We start from the raw sequence: 22,224 nt of genomic DNA, 5'->3' as shown, positions 1-22,224 counted from the left end.
ACCAGTATATTAGTCCACTAAAGTGAGTTCAGAACAAAATTCCTATTCCTTTCTAAACAAGACACATCACAATTTTTCCATGGATTCATATGGCAAAGATTAAATAAATGTGCTGATGAATTTTCTCTGCTACTCTCTATCCAAGGGCAATGGTTCCTCAATAGATTTTAGCCATACAAATTGTCATTCAAATAGAGTTTCTGATTAACTTCTAATTAGGACAAGCTGATTACCTTAAAGATTAACACTTAGAAAAGACTTCAGAGGTATGGGGCTCCAAAAAGGAGATTAACTATTTAGGCATAAATATGCAAGGTTTCTAGGACAGCTGTAGTACTCATATTATGAACCCATAGTCCATAAAGGTCCCAGAAAAACACATTGTATTCTGTTATGAGATAAGCATTCTCAGTTTTTTTTTTTTTAATTAAAGAGAAAAAAATATTATCTGTTTATAAGCTAGGTATGTATTAAGAATACACTCTTAGAAATACAAAACTTTTTTGTATAAAATAATTTTCCCATTACTTTAGTTTTCATATTTAGTTTTACAATAAAACATATAAAGGTAAATAATAATTTAAATGAACAGAAGGGGGAAAATCGGTCTGGCTATTAAAAAACAAAAAACAAAAAAATAAAAATAAAAACAACACCAAAACAAAAAACAAACAAACAAACAAACAAACAAAAAAAAAAAAAAAAACCACAGGAAAAAGCTTACCACTGTACATTGGCAGTTTTTAACAAAAGGAAGCTCAAACAATGCTAATTCATTTAATGAATCCCCAAACTGAGGTAAAGATTCCAGGTAGAGAATTTCTCCAAATGAGGAGAGCACTAAAGTTTATTCCCGACTATGCCCTACATGTAACCCTGACTGTTGGTCTACTATCCTCGTTAACACTGTCATTGGTAGTCTTGATGAGGAGTAAACTGAGGTCTAAACGGAGATGGGTCAGTTCCTTTTCTCTCTCTCCTTCCTTCCCCAAAGTAACCAAGGGCAGGTTCGGCAGCAAATGAATTTTCTACTTAATTCTGTATGGAAACATAGTCTTTATTGATAGTAAAAGGGACAGACAAGCATTTGGCCTCCAAAGAGGTCAAGCTGCCTGGCAAGAGGACGCCAGCTGGCAGGCATTAGGCGGTATACACCGCGTGCAAAGATTCCATTTTTCAACCTTCCTTTTATACATGACTAGAGTCATCAAAATAACTTTTGCACAGAGATGTTATCCAAGAGGTTCCAGAGATATTTGTAAATAAGGCAGGAATTCCCTTGTTGTTTCAAATAAGACAGAAATTCTCTGTTATCCTTCCGCCTCTCCCAAAAAGGAATTTCAGATCATTAGAATGGGGGCTGAAAACCCAAACTGGCTCAGATAGCCCAAACTAGTTTGACTAGATCTTGTCCCAAAGGAAGTTGGAGATCAGACAAGGAATATCAAAGGGGGCTACAGCCCCCATCAGAAACTAGTGATTTTAAGGGCCAGAAGTATGAAGGGAATTCATTTAAGACATGCATGATAATAAGTACCATCTAACATCTTCTGACCATTCTCCAAAATCTCTATTTATGCCCTTTTTTTTCATATTTAGATGAATACCATTGCCTCTAAACCCTGAAATAATATCCCTTTCATCTGCAGCTGAAGAATAATTTAAAATAATAAGTTTTCCCATTGGAAAACAAAACAAAAAATGTGGAACCTATAGAACTATAGGTAAGTAAAGATATTTATACTAGTGGATTGGTAAACCATTACCAAAAATGTTAAACAGCTATAAACAATAACCAGGAAGTAAAAAGAGCTTACAAAATGTGTTCATCAGCTTGATCCCTCAAGCCAAATAAAAACAGATGGCAGTCAAAGGCAATGCCAATTTAGAATGCAAATTTCTTTTAAAAGCAATAGTGGAGGGTGGTAGGATTCTGAATGGTATCACATATCAGTGAAAAGAAGTAGAAGCTAAAACAAATTTGTAAAACAATGTCAAATACTACCCATCTATATCAGCCCTAAAATCATTCATAGAGAAAAAAATGAAAGCAGCACAACACATAGTTATAAAATATAATGCATTTGTAAGGTATTAAATTAATATATTTTATTATCAATGATGCAGGAATGTAACTTTTGAATTCTCAGACTCAAATTAGCTATGCTATATATAAAGAAGAAATGATGTTTTACAATATGAAATCAGAAAGAATGACTGTAACAGGTCAAGCAGAGTACATAGGGAGAGAATTCTTATTGGGGCTGACACCTTCTTAGATATTTGGCAAGAATGGTTTACAGTATGTCTTTATAAGGAAACAATACCAAAAGAATAGATTAAAAAATCAGGAGGAAATATTAAATGATTAAACACATTTTACTGGATAAAGTATTACAGAAGACATACAATTTCACAGTTAGAAGAGACTTTAGCAGCTCTAATTCATGCTTCAAAAGAATTCTAATACAAAGCAAACAAACAAACAAAAACTAAAAACTAGTTATCTGGGCTATGCTTGAAAACTCTGGATGAGAGGCAAATACCTATCTTGCAAGGGAGCTTATTTCTGCTTTTAATAGGTTTAATTTTTAGGAAAGTTTTTCTGACTTCAAAACTAAATTTTCCTCTTGAAATCTAGCTCTGTTCTACCTGTTGTGGATAAATAGAAGTCTAATCCTTTGTCCACATCCACACACATATAGATATATCAGAACTACATTAATACTTATGGGAAGGGACAGCTAGGTAGCACAGTGGATAGAGCTCCAGGCCTGAAGTCAGGAGGACCTGAGTTCAAATATGGTCTCAGACACTTAATACTTCCTAGCCCTGTGACTCTGGACAAGTCACTTAAACCCAATTGCCTCAGCAAAAAAATAAATAAATAGAGACTTAGTATATATGTACTTATACTTTATATATAAAATTTGTGCTTTATATATATATATATGTATGCATAACTATGTGTTTGCATACATATACCCTCTGGGGACACACATATACACATATATACAACTTATATGCATATATGTGTTTGTATGTGTATGCTTGCATATAGGTATAAATGCATATATGTATATGTGTGTATATAAGCAATGTGTCCCAGAAGTTTGCATATGTACATATTTTCAAATATTACTTTTGTGTAATTGGTATTATAAAAGCAAGCATTTAAAAATAAGTATAGTTTTAGATCATATATTTTGTGTAGTATAAAAAGAAGTAGATTATTTAGTCCATAATCTAAGTAATCAAACATTTGCTTAAAAAAAAATCAAACAGTGTGTGGATATAAACAATATTTTTGTGCTAATAACCTAGGGATTTCAGCTAAATTTTTTTTAGGGTTGTTTTGGTATAAGGCAAAGCTTTGATTACCAGGATAATTTCCCCTAAGATATTTACTTCACTTTCAAGAGTAGATCTAGCCACATTATCAAATAGAAATTTCTAAACTTTACAGTTTAAAAAGATCACAAATTATCTGACCTTTTCAGATAAGACAATTTGCAGGATATGTCAAGTAAAAGTAAGGGTTTTCTCCTTGGCTGATATTCAAGATTGCTCTGTGTTGATCAAATAAAACAGGAGAGTAAAGCTACAGAATGTCAGTTCTACAATTTCCAGAGAGAAAGGAAACCCATTTCTTTCTCATGATTATTATTCACTGAGCCATGCTTTAAAAAGTAAATAGTTAAACAAACATTAGTGAACCAACTGAACTCCTAGTAAGTCTTCAAGTCAATAAACTTCATTAGAATATCTTCGTGGATGTTTCTTGAATTCCTACTATAGGGATATTAATAATGTTCTATTTGAGGGAAGAAAAGATAGTAGACTACAAGTTAGAAAGATATTCGTGTCTGTGACTGAAATTCTTATTTCAAAATGTCATTATAATACAATGAGTATATATAATATACTATATATATGTACTATAATCTGAGTCTTCTCTCAAATCTGTGTCTGATACCTTTCCTATTCACAATAATTAACCTTTGCATTAAATGTCCAAAGAATTCTCTAAATGAACAATGAAGACAGGTAGATTTTTAAAATGTACTTTGAAGCCAGAGATTGCTATGAAGAACACAATAATAGTACTCCATGTAAAACATCTGTGGGCTGTAATAGGAAAAATAAAAGGGAGGAAATGATGAAAAACCATTTTCAATACTTAGGCCTAGAGAAAATTATAAACCTCCTCACATTTATCTTTGTCATTTTCTCTGAAATAGCAATTACCCTCTCCAGTTTTGAATCTTTTAATGAGCTACAACTGTTTAATATCCTTTGTGGTATTTCTTTATATTTTATTCCTATACAAAATGTGCTTTGCTACTAGCATTTGAGGGAAGAACAGTAGGCACAAAAGATATTGAAGCATGATAAAAGAATAAACTTGGTTCTCAAAAACCATGGGCAAAAAAAAACATGCATACAAAGAAACTGTTACTTTGACCAAATGTTCCTAGCTTTATTCTCCATGGAACAAAATTTATAAAAGGTTGTTATATGGTTATATTATCTATGTAATTTTAGTTGTAGCAGAATATCCAGAAACATGTGAACTCAAGTCCAATTTTTCACAATTAATGACTTCCTAATCCTCCACAAATCATTGAATTTCTCCATGCACTTTAGGAAAATTTTTTAAATGCAAAGAAAACATTGGTCTGCATTGGTAGAAAAAATTTTCGTATTTGAGAGTACCCTATGACCATCAAATCACTGCTCCAGTTCCTATCTATATTATAATAGATATGAATGGTCTACAAAGAAAGACGTAATAAGCACTAATTAGAGGAAGTACTTAATTTTAATGACCTATAATTTATAATATAACCAAAATAGCTCCAGAACTAAGTGAAAGTTCCAGGAATTTTGATGTTATATTGGACCCACCTTTAAATTGATTTCTTAGATGATCACATGCCAAAAATATGATCTTAAGATCACACACACAAACACATACACACACACATACAGATTATTGTGATTCTATGGAATATAACAAAATTCATTTGTCTTCCCATAATTTTTTTTCATTTCTCAGATCAGACAAAATTCCATTTTAAAAAATATAGACAATGTTTTTCCAGTGTTCTCATTCACTAAAAATTGCATTATTTGTTCATGGGTAGAATCTATGTGTTTGATTGAATTATCATTTCTTTCTTTCTGTTTTCATTTGTTTCTTAGTCAAATAACTGTTCAATAATAGCTCTCTGAGTTATATTGAGTTTTTTTTTTTTAATTGACTAAAATTAATTTGCTTTCTTCTCTACCATTACTTGTCCTAGGAAGTTGGGTGTTGAAGATTTAAAAAATAATGGTTTAAATAAGGTTGACTATATTTTTTCACTTTTTATGAACTGCTTCCCAAACAGTATAGTTAATGAATAGTTGCTTTTCTAGCTATGATAAAGTACTATGTACATATTTAGATATACAAGGGTTTTGTATTATTAAAGTTCTAGAAATAGATATAGGGTGAGCCTATACTACTAGCTTAGTAATTATGTTGGGTTTAGCTTGGACTATTGGGAAGAAATTCTTTTTATGAGCTCTATGATATAATATATATGTTTTGTAACTGTAATCAGTAGAATTTATTTTTTGTAATACTGTATATTTTATTTCATACATTTAATAGAAGGGGTTCAAGGTTTCATTAGATAAAAGGTCCACAACACACAAAATATTAAGAACCCATCATCTAATATTTTAAGCAGCAGTAGGAATTGGACAGTGACTAAAATGTCGTAGGGTTGTTATAGTTAAAATATAATAGGCACTTCTTGATTGTAGAATGAAAAATAGAAAGAATAATTGGCATAAAACTCATATCAAATAGAATCTCCAGAAGTGGTAAGGCTTTTGAATAAATTGAATTATCTTCTGGTAATAAATATCCAGATACCATAGGTATATATAGATCAAGGATTGATATTTTGTGTGTTATGTATCGTTTGTCCAATGAAACCTAGTACCCCCATCTCTTTAAGTGTATGAAATAAAATACACAGGCTTGCCCAAAACAATTCTACTGATTACAGTAATAAAATATATTTATATCATAGATCTCATGAAAAGAACTTTTCACCAATAGTTCAAACTAAATCTAACTTAATTACTAATCTATGCTATGTAGCTACATATATAGGTATATATGTCTATAGTTGTCAATGAAGATATAGATTTTAAGTGCCTTCTCAAAATTCTATTGGCTGATGATATTTTGCAGATCATATCTGGCCCCAGAACAACACACCTTCCTTAATTTTTCAAAGATTTCTGTCTCTCTACACACATAATAAAACCTAAGAGGATATAAGGTGCTTATCATCAGGACTATGATATGCAATTGGATGAAAAACTCATTGAACTGATTCATCAGCAGATGTATTTTGGTTAGATACTGTATATGAAGGGGAATGAGATAAATTTTATCTAAGAAAATGTGCCATGTTTTCAATGACCAACTTGCTTCACAAAACAGCATTTTATCTTTTTAACAGGTATATTCTTTCAGAAATTCTATTTGATTATGACTCATGAGACACCATTTTATCCCAATAGCCAATCTAGGTCACCAATGTGAGTGACCTGAAGGGCAAGGTAGAAATAGATAATGGACATAAGTAGGCTAAAGTACTTTATGACCTATAATCTGCTTCCAAATATTGGTGAATAAATCAAATCTAGTAGATAAATAACTAAAAAAAGGAAATGTATAACACCTGGGGAACCTCTCACCTCCAAGAAGGGAAAGGGGAAAAAATGTCATCTTAATTATATAATACTTGAGAGAACAAAATATATGTTTATAGATACATACTCTAAGACCATTCTATTAACTACTCTCTTAGTCACTATGTAAACACATCTCCCCTCAGAATATTCAGACTGATGAGAACTAGATAAGAGGTCCCTAAATGAAATTAGGTTTAATTTAGGTTTAGTGGCAGATTTGGGGTACAGTGAGTCAAATAGGGCTCCCCTGTAACCCCTTTAGATTCAGCACAAGAATACAGAGTTAAATGAGATCTAGTAGCAGTGAAAGAGTCCTCTGTGGAGGAATTTACAAACCCGAAAACCTAGATTGATAAAAGAGATTTATTATGGGGTTTGGAAATAAGGTTAAAAGGTAGGAAGACACTAGAGCCAGGGTTGGTTCTGATAGGCAGAAATCTTTGACATGACTGGCATAAGGATGCCATGTTTGGGATCTCTGCAAAAAATGGACTTCAGTTTGGCCCTTTTTTTATAATGGGGGGCTTTGGACAATCTAAAGGGGCCCATGGGTGGAGTCCCAGATTGGCTCAAGTCTGGGTTTCAGCCAAGGTTAGAATATGAATAGAATTCAATGGGTTTTTAGATAAGAATGAAACTGTTTGTGATTGGAGTGGGGTCCCTTCCCTGAGGCAGAGTCCAAGGAGGTTTTAAGAGTTTTGGGGTTTCCTTATTAAGACTACAAGATACTTGTGATAGAAGATAGTCTCTCTGAGAACCTGTGAATGCTAATCCTGTTTGAAAAAACTCAGATCTCTATTTTTGATCCTGTTCTTTGAGAAATAAAAATCCTTTCTCCCTTTCTCCCCACCTCTCTCCCTCCTTCCCTTCTCCCTCCCCTTCTCCCTTCCCCTTTTTTCATCCTGTTCTTTGAGAAATAAAAATTTTCTTTCCTTCCCTCTCCATCCTCTCCCTCTCCCTCTCCCTCTCCCCCTCCCCCTCCCCCTCCCCCTCCCCCTCCCCCTCCCTCTCCCTCTCCCTCTCCCTCTCCCTCTCCCTCTCCCTCTCCCTCTCCCTCTCCCTCTCCCTCTCCCTCTCCCTCTCCCTCTCCCTCTCTCCCTCTCCCTCTCCTCTCCTCTCTCTCTCTCTCTCTCTCTCTCTCTCTCTCTCTCTCTCTCTCTCTCTCTCTCTCTCTCTTACATATATATACACACAAATTAAAAATCAAGAGGAAGGCTTTACTTAAATTTAAAAAAAAAAAAAGTAGCCAAGTAGATAGAAAATTGTACTTTGAGTCAGAATTACCTGAGTTGTGTGAATCCTGCCTTAGGAGCATATTTATTGATTGTGGGACCCTGGACAAATCACTTTACTTATCTTTGGCCAAGATGATAGCATCATCTTCTTAGAACTGTTATGAGAAACAATAAGACAATATAATTAGAAACCTCTGTAAATGTTAAAAAAAAAAAAAAAAAAAAAGAAAAAAGAAAAGGAAAAAAGAAATTCTAAACACTAGCTTTTGAGCTCTTTGAAATATGAAGAAGTTACAGTAAATTGGGATATGCATGCCTTAGTGAAATTGGCCACCCCTTTGAAGCAAAGTTCTGGGTGACATTACTTTAATCAACACATAAAGGAAATCCATTTGTGAGTTCTTATCTTAGCAGTTGGGCTCCTAAATCAGAAACAATAAAGAGATTTTTATTTTATGTATTGAAGGAGGAATCCCACAAAAAGGTAACTCGAAGAAAGCAATGGAACTATGTCCTTTTCAAACAGCTTCAGATAACAAATTTTGATATCAGGATAAGTGTTTGGGGGAAGAGATAATGATGTGGTTCAGTGACAAGCATGGATGATGACTAGAAGCATGGATTACATTTATCATCTCTTCTCTTATCAATTTCTAACAGCCTAAGCTTACCCCCTCAGCTGACTTGAATTTCCAAAGAAGGAGAAAAAAATATGAATATAGGTACATAGAATGAATAAACTTGCCATGCTTTGTTAAAATTTTGTGATGAACTTCAAATCATGATATAATATGTGCATAATAGAATGTGGGAAATGCCTTTCAAAGAATAACTGATAATTTGCAGTAGTGCATTATAATTTGTATCAAATCAATTTAATGAATGCAGGTGGTTGTTTTAACTCAGGAGTTTCTTGTTAATGACAGTCTTCTTGAATCTGTGGGGAAGTCTATAGATCATTTTACCTGAAACAGATATGTGTCTAGTCAATTAAATTTATAGGAGAGGAAAATCAAGAATTGTTCTTTTCATTTATTTAGAATATTTGAAAGGGGAACTTCAATGCATATGCAGAAAAAAAATGTAGTTTTAAAATAGCTTACTAAATGTGTTTTTATCAGTGCTATTCCCAGAAGGTGAGTGATTCTAGCTTATGTCAGGTGGCAGATTACATCTGTTGTTCTAAAGCTGGTATTTTCTCAGGCTGCTGAAAAATCATTTTCATCATTGGGTATGCTGACTTTTTCAGAGGGAAAGAAAGAAGGAAATTAGGGCTGGGGAATTTTTTATTCTTGTAATTAATGAATCAAGACCAACTGATTCTAATTTCAGGCAAAATGGACTTGTAAACTGCCTTTCCTTATTAGACTCAGATTCTATGATGAATTAGTAAGTATGAATAAAGTCTGTTTCTCTACCAAGATACCAGTAGAAGAAAACTTGCTTTTCAGGTAGTGAGTTCAGTGTTTCAGAATGCAAATTAGAAATGTGTAGAAGGCAGGGGCACTTGGAGATGATCAAAGACGACTACTTGTTAAACTTTTCCCCTAGCAGTTTACAAGAACACTCAGTTTCTTTAACTTTATTAAAGTTGAATGAATTAAGTAACTATTTGTTCCCATTGCTTTTCATGTTAAGTAAAAAAATAATAAAGGTTTATAATGTAAGAGTCCAGGAAATATTTATGCAAATGGTGAGTAACATATTTTGTTTCCCATTATTATATTTCCATTTTATGTGGATTATTTAATAATTTTAAGAGTATTTGCTCAAGCTTGTATATAGTTTCTATTTGGAGACAATAATTTGATAGGGGATTTCAGAGGTAATTACCTGTTGATCTATGACAATTAATAGGCAGATACAAATAAATGGTTTTATTTTTTTTTTTAATGCTAGCAAGGTGACAACATAACTTGTTAATATCACATTTCTCTTGTTTTAAAAGCATTTAACTAAATGACTGTTTGTAAATTCTATGTGTTTGTTCATAGAATTATTTTTGATATGTTTATAGTAGGGCATATTTCACTTTAGATGCTATCCATAGGCCAATTATAATTATTTTAAAGCATTTGAACTTATTATCCTTGGTTATTTTTGCATTTCTTTCTATTTACAATTGCTTTCTTTTAGGTATTTCAGTCCAGTTCAATTGTTTAACAAAGATTAGTCTATCTAAAGTCCCTATGTTTTGCCTTCTAAACTTTCAAAGCTTTTATTGTAGCAATGATCTTGAAAAACTTATTTAATATGATGGAATGTCTTCATCATTTTATGAATTCTGATATTTAACTCTCTTTTGCTCCGTGTTCCTCCTAAAAGTTTTCCCCCCAAAAAATCTCAGTAATTCTGATTTTAAACATTGTATGTTTGTGAAATTAGATTAATAATCAGCATTAAGTTTTGCAAGAAATTGAGTAATATGAATAAATATATGGAATAATATGAATTGAATTAAAATAATTATGTTTGATTACTTGTATATTTATTTTGTTAGAGAACCAGAATGTGTCCATGATTTCATTTAATATATAAAATTGAGTGAGGAATTACCTCTACCAATTTAGGTCAGAACTTTCTTTGCATCATCCTACTCTTAGAGATTTGCCTAAAGTACTACATTATGTGACCTGCCCAGAAATATGCAGAAAATATGTGTCATAGCTGGGACTTAAATTAAAGTCTTCTTAGCTTCAAAACCAACTCTCAGTCTGTCAAGATAAACTAATGTTTTGCTCTGTTAGGTAGTTATAAGTAATATATAAAACATTAAATTAGAGACTTTCAGACAAAACTTGATTAGCAAAGATTTAGTAATTGTGTATGTTTACCAATGATGTTTATTAATTTAGGATTATTGACATTTCAGTAATTTTCATATTCACCAAATTTGTCCAGAAAATTGAGGCTTTTCTAATATTTATCTATCTTTTGCAAATATGTAAAAATCAAACTGTTTTTAAAATGAAGAAACCAAAGATCTGATTTTACCAGTGTAAAATCCTTAAGTCTAAAATCCCTGTTCCTTTAACCAGCATACTTTTTCAACAGATTATAATAGAATATATGTTTAAGATTTTTTTTTTATATCTGAAAGCCAAAATAAAAATAACATTGGAATTCAAGCTAAATGTTTAAAACTGAATCTTGAGTTATAAATAGATATCACAAAAGTTTAAATATAGGCAATTTATTTTTGAACTTTAAATTATAAAAAAGTGGGTTACTGTCCTTTTTGTGGTTTTGCGTCTGAAATATTTTTATCTAAGTAAGCTATGAAAATATTTAAGTAATTCCTGTAGGTTTTCACAATATATCCTAAATGAACTTTATTAATGGTTAAATTGTAGAGTAGAATCTCCTATATTTCTCTATGCTTATTTTATGCTTTTTAAAAAAAGTTCAGAATGATTACTTTTATAAATAACATTATAAAAATTATAAATGGTGCAAATTATTTTCAAGGTAGGGTCAAGGATTTATTCTATGTTCCATTTCCATTATTAAGAAAATGTCATATTTCAGGAGGAATTGTGGATAAGGATCTTCGCCATTACCTCAACTTACGATTTCAGAAGGGATCAGTGGATCATGAGCTTCAACAGATTATTCGAGATAACCTCTATCTCCGCACAGTGCCCTGTGAGTAGGATGGTTTCAGTGTCTATATTTTGATTGATAGATTTATTATTTATCTGTCTGTCTATTTATCTCTCTATATCTGTCTATGAACATTTTTGGAAAACAGATACATGAGGCTAAAAAGTAAAGTATAACAAATATCCATTGAATGGAAGGCAGAATTAAAACAAATGTTGGTTTTCATGTTTTGTTAGTTTGATTTGATAATTTGAGCTAAAAAGATAAAATTTTTGTTTATTCTTTAGTCTCAAAGAGGACAATAAGATCATGACATGGGGATGTCATGATTTTCAACTGAATTGAATTTTAAGTAAAGGAGGTCTAGGTAAAGTCACCAGCCTCACCCTCTCCTACAGAGTCATCTGCATCCAGTAGATCCAATAGGAGAGCTGGATTTGGCTCCAGATGCAGTAGGAGGCCTTGGCCTTTTTAAGCTAAAAAGTTTTTTCCAGGTGTCAGTTTGTTTGGGGCAACACTCATTCAGTGATTAAGGCTAGATAAAAATGACACAAATATTAGATGTGTTTTGGGAGATCAATCATTACCAAATGTTGGGGTTCAATCATGTTATGAATTCATGATGGCCATTCTCTTTGGCAAAAGGTAGGTTTATTTATGAGAAGAGATTACAAACAAAATGAAAAAATATAATAGATATCAGTAATGGGTAGATATGCAATATTATTGAGAGAGTGTGTAGTTAGCAAGGAAATTGATTTTAACAATTAAAAATGAAAAAATCAAGTTCCCTAGTGGAACAATTAACCAAAAGAAAGGAAATACTCCATGAGATAGGAATATGCCATTAATTTAATCCATAGAGGAGTTTAGCACCCTAAAAGAACTAGTTAGCTATAAAAAGGAGAAAGACACCATGAGATATGGGAAAGGAGTTGAAAAAAATTATCATGTGATACTAGGGCAGGTTAACCCAAAAATGATTCAACAAAGATGGGATGATTCATGGATAGATTTATAGAAGAAATTTAATCCCAAAGGCTGATATAACTTGGATTTTTGACTGGACGTAGCAAAGTGGACCTAAAAACCCCATCAGTGATCTCTGCTTGCCTCTGGGTGTAATCTAATCAGTACATTAGGTTTTCTCTGCCAACCCCACTGACCCAGGACTTTATCAGACTGACCTCTTTTAAATAGTCAAAGAAATAAAATCTATCTAAGCAGGGAAGATTCCCAGAGTTCCTAGCCAAAATCAGAATAACAGCTATTTACACTAACTCAGACATCAGAATTCAAACAATGACCAAATGAGACTTGAAAATCATTGGTGGCCAATCAGTGAGAACCAGAGTGCTTTAGGTTTAAGGCATGGTCCATAAAAATAAATCTATCCCACAAACCCCAAGATATCAGTGATATACATTCATATTCCTTTGAACAAAGGGCCTGCAGGTAAGGATTTGATTCCCTAGTGTACAAAAGAAGAGGAGGAAAGGGAGAAAGAAAGAAAAGAAAGAAGATATGAAAAAAGTGATTGAAAGATAACATTTGAAAACCAATGATTAAATATGAATGTGATTTTGTACCCATTGTATCTCTTAACATAAACCATGGTCTCTTATACTCAAATTGTAAACTCCTAGCAAATTTAATTTATTCAGTGTAGACTATAATTCCTCTTTACCCTCACACATTCTTCAGACTCAAAAAAGATTATTAAGTGCCTCTTTTGAAGAGTTGAATGTGTATAGAAAATTATGTTTAGAACTTCATTTTTGTGGCCAATGGGGGTGTTGTGGCAAAATGAATTGTGATCCCCAATGTAATATCTAAGATAATTCTGAACCTAATATTTTCATGAATCAGATTTTTTAAAAGTTTATCATGTGTTACATGTATTACATGTAATTATCATGAATTACAAATGTATTCTTCAGAATTACCTGAGTATTTTATCCTAAATAAATCACTTTGTGGTATATGTGGTATTCTTCTAAAGAGAATATAGAATGTTTATTTAAAAAGAAAATGAATTTGGAAATAATTAGAAATTGAATGTTTTCAAAAATATTACCTGTTTTAAAATCAAAGAATATAGGCATATGTCTTCTGCTTGTATATGTAACAACTAAAACTGAAAAATTTTGTCAAACAATTCTCCATTTTGGCTGACTAGAGAGGATTTGTTAATGAATTAAATATATATTCCTGGAGGATTTGTTAATTTATTAAATACATAGATATGTGTATATTTATGTGTGTAGTTACTCCTAGATAGAAGGGGAGATTCTAAGATGAACCTTCCTCAGATCACTAAAGAATCTGTTTCCTTTGATACAAGTGGTAATCTCTTTGACCCAAATATTTAACAGATAGCAAATAATATTTGTCACTAGTTGCTTTAGCATTCTTCTACAAAACCAAAACAAAACAAAAAACTGTTGTGTATGAAAATCCTCATCAAGTTCTTTCTTCCTTAGATTACACTAAACTGAGTTTAAGTAATGATTTTGATACTGTTGGCATATGAGGATACAAAAAACATAAAATAAAGCAAAGGACAATGGAAAGGATCATTATAGCCTCTAGAATTCTATAAAACACAATATCTTGTGTTGAAATGTATTAAGCATAAAGTTATGCAAGTCAGAATTGAAATTTCACATAGTTCTTCAATTAAAGAGGAGGGACATGATTATGGATGCTATTAATCTCATCAAAACTCAAATGCCAGATCATAAATATTAAGCATTAAAAATAAGAATGCATTGTGATTAACAATTTATGATATAGAGTGTATATCTTTGTTATAATGGGGGGAAAGTCCACTTTTGGATACCTGAGGTTTCTTTTTTCCTGGAAGTGGAGGAAAGCTCAACTTTGAAAGTTCATTTTGGAAGTTTGACATTAGAGTGATGGGCAGAAGAAGATGGATTAAAGTGAGTGACTGTACTATTTATAAGGTAATGGATGGATGAGTTTTCAAAACTGTGATATTGTCAGTGCTGCTGTAAGAATTTATCTTTTGTGACATGAAAGAAAGGAGATCTGAAGTACAAAGAAAGGACTGGCACTTTATTGTATTTAAAAGCTGAAGGAAGTAGATAAGAAATTGACATTGAGACATACTTGTCCTCATTGTTAAAGCAAAGAGGGGAATCTGGCAAGCTTAATTAAATATCCAGGTAATTAACATTAATTTTGTGATAGCTTCTAAATAAGTCAATTAATTTTCGAGTGCTCAGATATAATGGATATATATATATATACGTGTGTGTGTGTGTATGTGTGTACATATATATGTATGTGCATGTATTGCTGGATCTGATTTTGCTGGCAAAATAAAGAAATATACTCTATGAATTCATCTTAGTCTTAGGAAGATGCCCATGGCAATTGAGAGATTAAATGGCATAGTTAGGATGATTAGATATGTTTCCAAAATAGGAAATGAACACATTTCTTCCTGATTCTAGGTTAAGATTCATTCATTATGTCATACTATTTCTCAAAAAAAAAAAATGGTAAAATGGAATAAAAAGGAGAATAAATATAAGAATAAAATAGCTGTTTGTGAATCAAAATAGAATTTTATGATAGGATCATTATCATGTCTTAAATCTCTTTGCATAAATGTATTTCTTTAAACCAAGTTCCTGCACTTCGCACTTCAGGCTAAAATACAAACAAAAATCACTTTGTGTTAAGCTTTAGATCACTGGATTACTATCATGGATCAGTCCTTTATGTTATCCCCCAATGCTTACACATTGGTTCACATAAGTCATTAGGACCAATGACTAGAGTACATATTATTTTACATAGAAGTAAAATCATGGGAAAAGAAGTAACTTGTTATTACAACAGAGAGCCACAGGAAGAATGAATTGGTCTAGATTCATAAAATCCTAGTTAGTTTGCATATAATTTCCCTTTGCCAACTTTATATCATATCCAAAGAGATTTCTCACAATTCTAAGGAAGGGAAGGAAAGGCATAAGCAATTATATGACACTCCTCTGTGCCAACATAATAAATACTTTACCAATATTATTGCAGTATATTTATCCCTGATGTCTAATGCATACATGATATCATTTTCCACCCAGATGATGTCTTGCACTCCATCATGTTCCCTAGAAACTCCTCCTGATAGGTCAGTTCACATCTGAAATTCAGATCTCCTCAGTAACCATTGCTCTAAGATCCCTTTCTTCCCTTTCTTGAAAAATTTTAAAAGGAGACATAGGAGATCTACTTCCAGATTATCCATTTAAGGGACTAACTCAAGGCATATATCTCTATATTTTCCTTCAGGCTGAATAGCTCATCATAACTCTACAGCAGATACAATCCTTATTTCTCTCCATTTTCCTGTGTGTGTGTCTGTGTCTGTGTGAGTGTGTGTGTCTGTGCATGTGTGCGTGTGTGTCTGTGCATGTATATGTGTATGTGTGTGTCATCTCCTGTTGGATTTTGAGCTTCTTGAACTCTGGGACAGTCATTTGCTTTTCTTTGTATTATCAATGCCTGGGACATAATAGGGGCTCAGTAAGTATTTATTGATTCAAAGACCGATTTACAATGTCATAAAAAAGAGCTAATATCAGATATATTCAAGTATAAATTATCTAGAATTATATTATCAATTATATTAAAATTAAACATAAGAAATTATTTACTCTTATATTTTCTAGTGTTTCTATGTCAAAATATTAATTTCCCCTCAAAATGGCTAAATACATATTGATGTATATTTTTAACAGTAACTGATGGGATCATAGATTTAATTTCAATTGTATGTCTTCTAATTAATGCGTTCATGGACATAGTAACATTATTCCTGTTTTTCTTATAACAAAGGACACTAAATAGTGGCAACCATGTCATTTTTGCCTTTTTGCTATGACATAATAGTTAAGTTCTCATAACTACCTGCTGCAGTATATCTTATCATACCACTTAGTATTATGGATTCAGAATGAGATATAAGAACAAATTATTTATCTCAAAATCTATTTTACTTGTGCTTCTATGTAAAAAGATTTCTAAACCTGAGTAGTGCTTTGTAGATCAAAATTTCTTTGAATAAAGCCACAATGTCATTAAGTGGTATGCATATAGAATCAATAAAAATAAAGGTACTTAATGGAATATCTTCTCCTCATCAGGGACTTTACAGGGGAGGAGGAAATTATAACAATTCTCTTTTAAATCCCCATCAAACTGTTTCTGTTAGGCTTCAATTCAACTGCCAAAGCCAAAATCAACTTATCAACTATATAAAATCTCCTTACACAAATGTCCATATAATTGATACATGACATATAGTTATTTTAATGTGGAGAATGTGCAGATCTCCTACAAACAGTCTCAGGAGTTAGAATCATTTACTTTTTAATTTGGAAATAAAGAAATACTTGGAGAACATTTTCCTCTCTACTGATAAGGGAAATTCAGATACCCATTTCATTAGATCACAGGAAAAATGTAGTATAATTCAAGGGTAAGACCTTAAATGAGATAGAGAACAGGGTGACATTGTATGATTGTAAAATAAGAATACAGTGGTAAGAAATTAATTCAGGGACTGGAAAGGTAGAATAGAAATATGAAGAAAATTCATTCTGTTATGTCCCCTTTTACTCCAAAATATGTTCATCGAAATTGGGGTATACCTTAACAGTTATCCTATGAGTTTATCTACAAAAGACAAATATCTGTCTAACCTATCCATTTATCCATATTTCCATAAAAATTATGGCTATATGTAAGCTATATAGCTTATCTTTCTATCTATAGCTATATATGTGTGTATACATATTTCAAACAGTTTAAATCTGTTTTATAGATAAAAATATATTAGAATATCAACTAGATTATTTTATTATATTTGAATAGTACAATTGTATAATTGTCTTTCAAAATAGTACAAAAGCTTTACATTAGAAATATATTTAGATTATAAAAATGAAAGGTAAATTTATGTGATTTTATCTCAAGTAATTCTGATTCAAAATTTACAAAATAATCAGTATATAAAGATAGTGAATTGTTATTCAGAAGCATAAAAAGTTAAAACTGATCATGGAAAAGTTTAGGTTTGCTGATTTGCTGATCTCATTGTCTCAGTGTATGGAAGAGTACAATCAATCAAAATTTTGAAAGGATCCCTAAAACTTTGGGGCTTATTATGAAATTGATCCCCTATTTTGGTGCTCTTCCATTTTTAACTGATATTGATTAGAACTCCACTAACATTTAACTAAGTCATGTAATTGGCTTTACAAGGGGATTTTTCTTAAAAGACATAATAAGAAGTGAAATATACACATACCCTGCCAAAATCTGGGTTATGTTTTACACTATTACAGCACTATCTCTGAAAAGACTAAGGCTCAGACATAACAGTATTCTACCTAGAATTTTTCCCATCATCTTCATATTCATATTCAAATATAACGTATCATCTGAATGATTGTTTTTCACCTGGGTACTGCAGGCATTCATTCCTTTGAAATCTTAATGATGAACTGGCTGGGTAAAAAAATCCAAAATAAACTCCACTCCTAAATCTTTTCTTAGCACAATTTCCTGATGTTTTAAAGATCATGAAGTCATAGTTCTCTTGGATGTCATTTATTTAAATTATAAAGAATTGACACTACAATGATGGATGTTATAACAGGGCCATATACTTGTGGGGCATACATGGCAAACCTGATGGTAAAATAAGGAGCTAAAAACTTTTATGCTACCAAAACCTTAATCCTTATCTCATTTAAACAAATCAATCTAAGAAGTGAAAAGGGGGCACATTACAGACCAAGGACAAAACCATGACTAACTAGTATCCTTTTAAATATATCCTAATTCACAGTTAATCAAAAAAGTGAATTTTTTCATGATGTGATTAATAGACTATAACCACTTTCAGAGTATTTGTTCATTTTCCAAAATTCATTTGAAAATTCTATCAGCTGAACATTTTATAAGTATTCATAAGGACTGTTCTCCGTGATTAATCCCTGTTAAAATAGGATAAGATCATAATTTATAACACTGTGTTTTCCAAGTATCTGAACATAGTATTTGGTGCCATTCAATTATGTACGCTTAGCAATTTCTATGTTTATTGGTTATTAAAATCCAAATTAAGGCAGGCAAGAGTTGCTGGAAAACAGAATTGTGTATTTCCTTTTTTTCACCAGAAATGGTAAAAGATGACAGTGCCCACTCCTAAATCTTCAGAAATAAAAATTCTGCAAATATTGAGAATTTTCCTTTTCATATCTACATTTTGACAGCTGGCAAAATTGTTTTGCAGGATGTATTGTAAACTTATTTGAAACCAGAAGAAATAATAAAGAAGGGTGGAAAAAAAGGCAAAATCAATAAGACTAGGAATGGAAAGTGAATTCATATGAAATAGAGAAAAATCAAAAGAATATGCCTAAAATATGACTTTTTAATAAATAATATTAAGGTGGGTCATATCTATATATTAAAGGACTAAAATTAGCATAATTTGTAAGTATTATAAGGGATAAATTCATTCAACAGATATTTATTAATCAGCTAATCTGTGGAAAATATGGTTTAAGAGAAGGAAGGTTTAAGCTAAGGAAATATATACTTTGATAGTCATGACATCCTCCCTTTGACAGATTTTAGTCCTTTATAAAAGAGCCTTTTTTTCTTTTTTTTTCTCTTTCTTCCTTTTTTCTTCCTCCCTTTCTTTATCTCTCCCTTCCTTCCTTTCTCCCTTCCTTCCTTCCTTCCTTCCTTCCTTTCTTCCTTCCTTCCTTCCTTCCTTCCTTTTTCTCTTCCTTCCTTCCTTCCTTCCTTGCTTCCTTCCTTCCTTCCTTCCTTCCTTCCTTCCTTCCTTCCTTCCTTCTTTCCTTCCTTTCTTCCTTTCTTCCTTCTTCTATCCTTTCTTTATTTTTTTTCTTATAATGACAGTACAATATAAGGAATGAAACAGTGAGAGAGAGCCTAATTGTCATAAAGTTACTGACCCTACATCAATGCATTTCCAAGTACAATGAAAAAAATAGTGTATGTAACCGTTTACTCACCACCCATGAGCTTAGAAACTCTTGAAGAAAAGAGCAGTTTCACAAAATTGTTGACATATTCATTCATTTATAAGGAAAGAAGGTAAAGTCTTAAACTATATTTTCTTTAAATGGCTTTGTAACAAGAGATCCATGAACTTCTTTTAAAAATACATTAATAACAGTATTTCAATCTAAATGGTTTCAATCTAAAATGGTTACAAATTTTTCTGGGAATTTAAAAATATTATTCTAAAAATTATAAATTTCACAAGATTTCCATATTGTTGTTGTTTGTCCTTTGTTCTTGACTTAAGGAAGGAGATGTCATGACCTTCAAGTGAGTTGGATTTAAGGGAGGAAGGATTGTTCTGACTCCCCAGTCTTACTGTTTCCTCAAGAGCTATCTAGGTCCAATGTCAAGGTAGAGGTCAGGAAGACTAGACATGAGTCCAGATGCAGTAGGAGGCTTTGGCCTTTTTAAGCTTAAGTTTTTCCCAGGTCTCAGTTTGTTCGACACAAAGCCCATCCAGTGATTAAGGCAAGATAAAAATGAAGCAAAGAATGGCCTTCTTTACCTAGTCAAAAAAAAAAAAAAAAAAAAACTGAAATTAATCTGAGAGGAGAAAACCCTAAGGATTTATATTCAAAACAAAAACAATAGCTATTTATATTCAGTCATTTGAATTCAAACAAATGGCATCATAGAATGTTGGATAAGACTGAAACAACTGAATAATAACATTAGAAATGCAGCCCAATTTGATTGACTTTGTTTTTCCTCTCCTTTTTAATTTCTTTTAAATGTTCTAGAGATGTTATGCCTTAGAATCTCCCCCCAGGTATTCTCATAGCTGTTTTTCATTGTGAGAACTAGCAATATTCAGTCTTTCATCATCTTTGATAAGTTATTAAAAACAAATTTATATGATAAGACTTCTTGGAGTCAAGATGGCAGAATAAGTAGTGAACTGTCATAACTCTCCCCTATTCATTCTGAAAAAAGTATAAAACATCACCCCCAAACAAATCATGGAACGGAAGAACCAGCAAAAAAAAGTAATTGATTATGTGCCAATAAATCCAATAATCTGAGTGTAATCAGTGAATAAGTACGAAAATATATATGACCCAGATTAATAGATCAGGAAATAGAATGTCTAAACAATCCCCATTTTAGTTTTAGTAAAAGAAATTGAACAAGTCTTCAATCAGTTTCCTAAAGGAAAAAATTACCCCATGGCAAAGTGGGTTCACAAGTGAATTCTACCAAACATTCAAATAAGAATTAATTTCAGATCTATATAAACTGTTTAGAAAAACAGGTGAAATTCTGCTAAGTTCCTTTTATGAAAAAATATGGTGTTGATACCAATACCAGGAAGGCTTAAAATAGGAAAAAAGAAAGAAAAGAAAGAAAATTATAAATCAATTTCCCTAGTCAATATTGATGGAAAATTTTTGAACAAAATATCATTAATGCAATTAAAACAATATATCACACAAGGATCACAAACAATAATTAAATTGTATTTATGCAGGAATTCAAGTTTGGCTCAATATTTGGAAAACTATCAACAACCAAAAGAGAAGAGCATTATGAAATATAAAATGAATAGTTTTGATTATGTTAAAATAAAAAATCATATTTTGTGAACAAAACAATGCAATTAAGATTAGAAAGAAGAAGCTGGGGAACAACCTTCACAGCAAGTATCTCCAGTTGAGAAAGTCTCATTTCTCAATTAAATAGTGAACTGAGTCAAACTGAGAATAAAAGTTGCTCCCCAATTAATAAATGGTTAAAGCATATAAACAAGCAGTTTTTAGATGAAGAAATCAAAACTATGCATAGGGCTCTAAATAACTTTTTATTGGAGACCTTAAAATTAAAACTGTAATGTACTACCTGACATCTATCAGTTTGGCTAATTTAACCAAAAAAAGAAAAATGCTAAGGTTTAGGATGGTTGGAAGATTGGAACATGCTGGAGAACATTTTGGAAGTATATCTAAAGGACAACCAAACTGTGTCTTTGACCTAAAAGTAGCAATACTATGTCTGTATCCCAAAGTGATCATGAAAAAAAAAAAAAAAGTAAAAGGATCTACTTTGCAAAAATATTAAAGTGGCTCTTTTCATGTTGTCAAAAGTTTGGAAATTGATGGGAAAATTAGGAAATGGATAAATAAGTTGTTTGTTTATAATGAAATACTATTACTCAATAACAAGTGTGGAACAGAAAGATTAAAAAAAAAAAATCTGAAAAGACTTCTAAGAATAGATAAAAAGAAAAATGAGCAGAACCAAGCAAACATTATACACAGTATCAGCAACATTGTGTAATAATCAACTATGAATAACTTGGGTCTTTTCATCAACAGGATGACTTAAGACAAGCACAAAGGATTCATTAAGACAAATGGCTGTCCATATCCAGTGAAAGAACTGATGAACTCTGAATGCATATCGAAGCATATGTTTTCACTTACTTTAATCTTTTTTGATTTTTTTCTTATAATCTCTTTCTTTTTTCAAAACTGTGAATAATATGTCAGGTCATTAT

At 31.7% G+C, this 22,224-nt stretch overlaps 1 protein-coding gene across 5 annotated transcripts in view; it reads left to right on the top strand.

The window, feature by feature from the left end:
* Positions 1-22,224, top strand: part of MAGI2 (membrane associated guanylate kinase, WW and PDZ domain containing 2) — a 1,692,369-nt gene that overhangs the window by 455,209 nt on the left and 1,214,936 nt on the right. For all 5 annotated transcript variants that reach the window (XM_074268482.1, XM_074268481.1, XM_074268480.1 and 2 more), the window contains exon 2: positions 11,523-11,639. In XM_074268482.1, the coding sequence (XP_074124583.1) occupies positions 11,523-11,639 (117 nt within the window). The remainder of the gene's footprint in view (positions 1-11,522; positions 11,640-22,224) is intronic.

This window comes from Sminthopsis crassicaudata, chromosome 5, assembly GCF_048593235.1.
Source record: "Sminthopsis crassicaudata isolate SCR6 chromosome 5, ASM4859323v1, whole genome shotgun sequence".
In the NCBI taxonomy this organism is placed as follows: Eukaryota; Metazoa; Chordata; class Mammalia; order Dasyuromorphia; family Dasyuridae; genus Sminthopsis; species Sminthopsis crassicaudata.
This window is presented reverse-complemented; position numbering and strand designations above follow the sequence as displayed.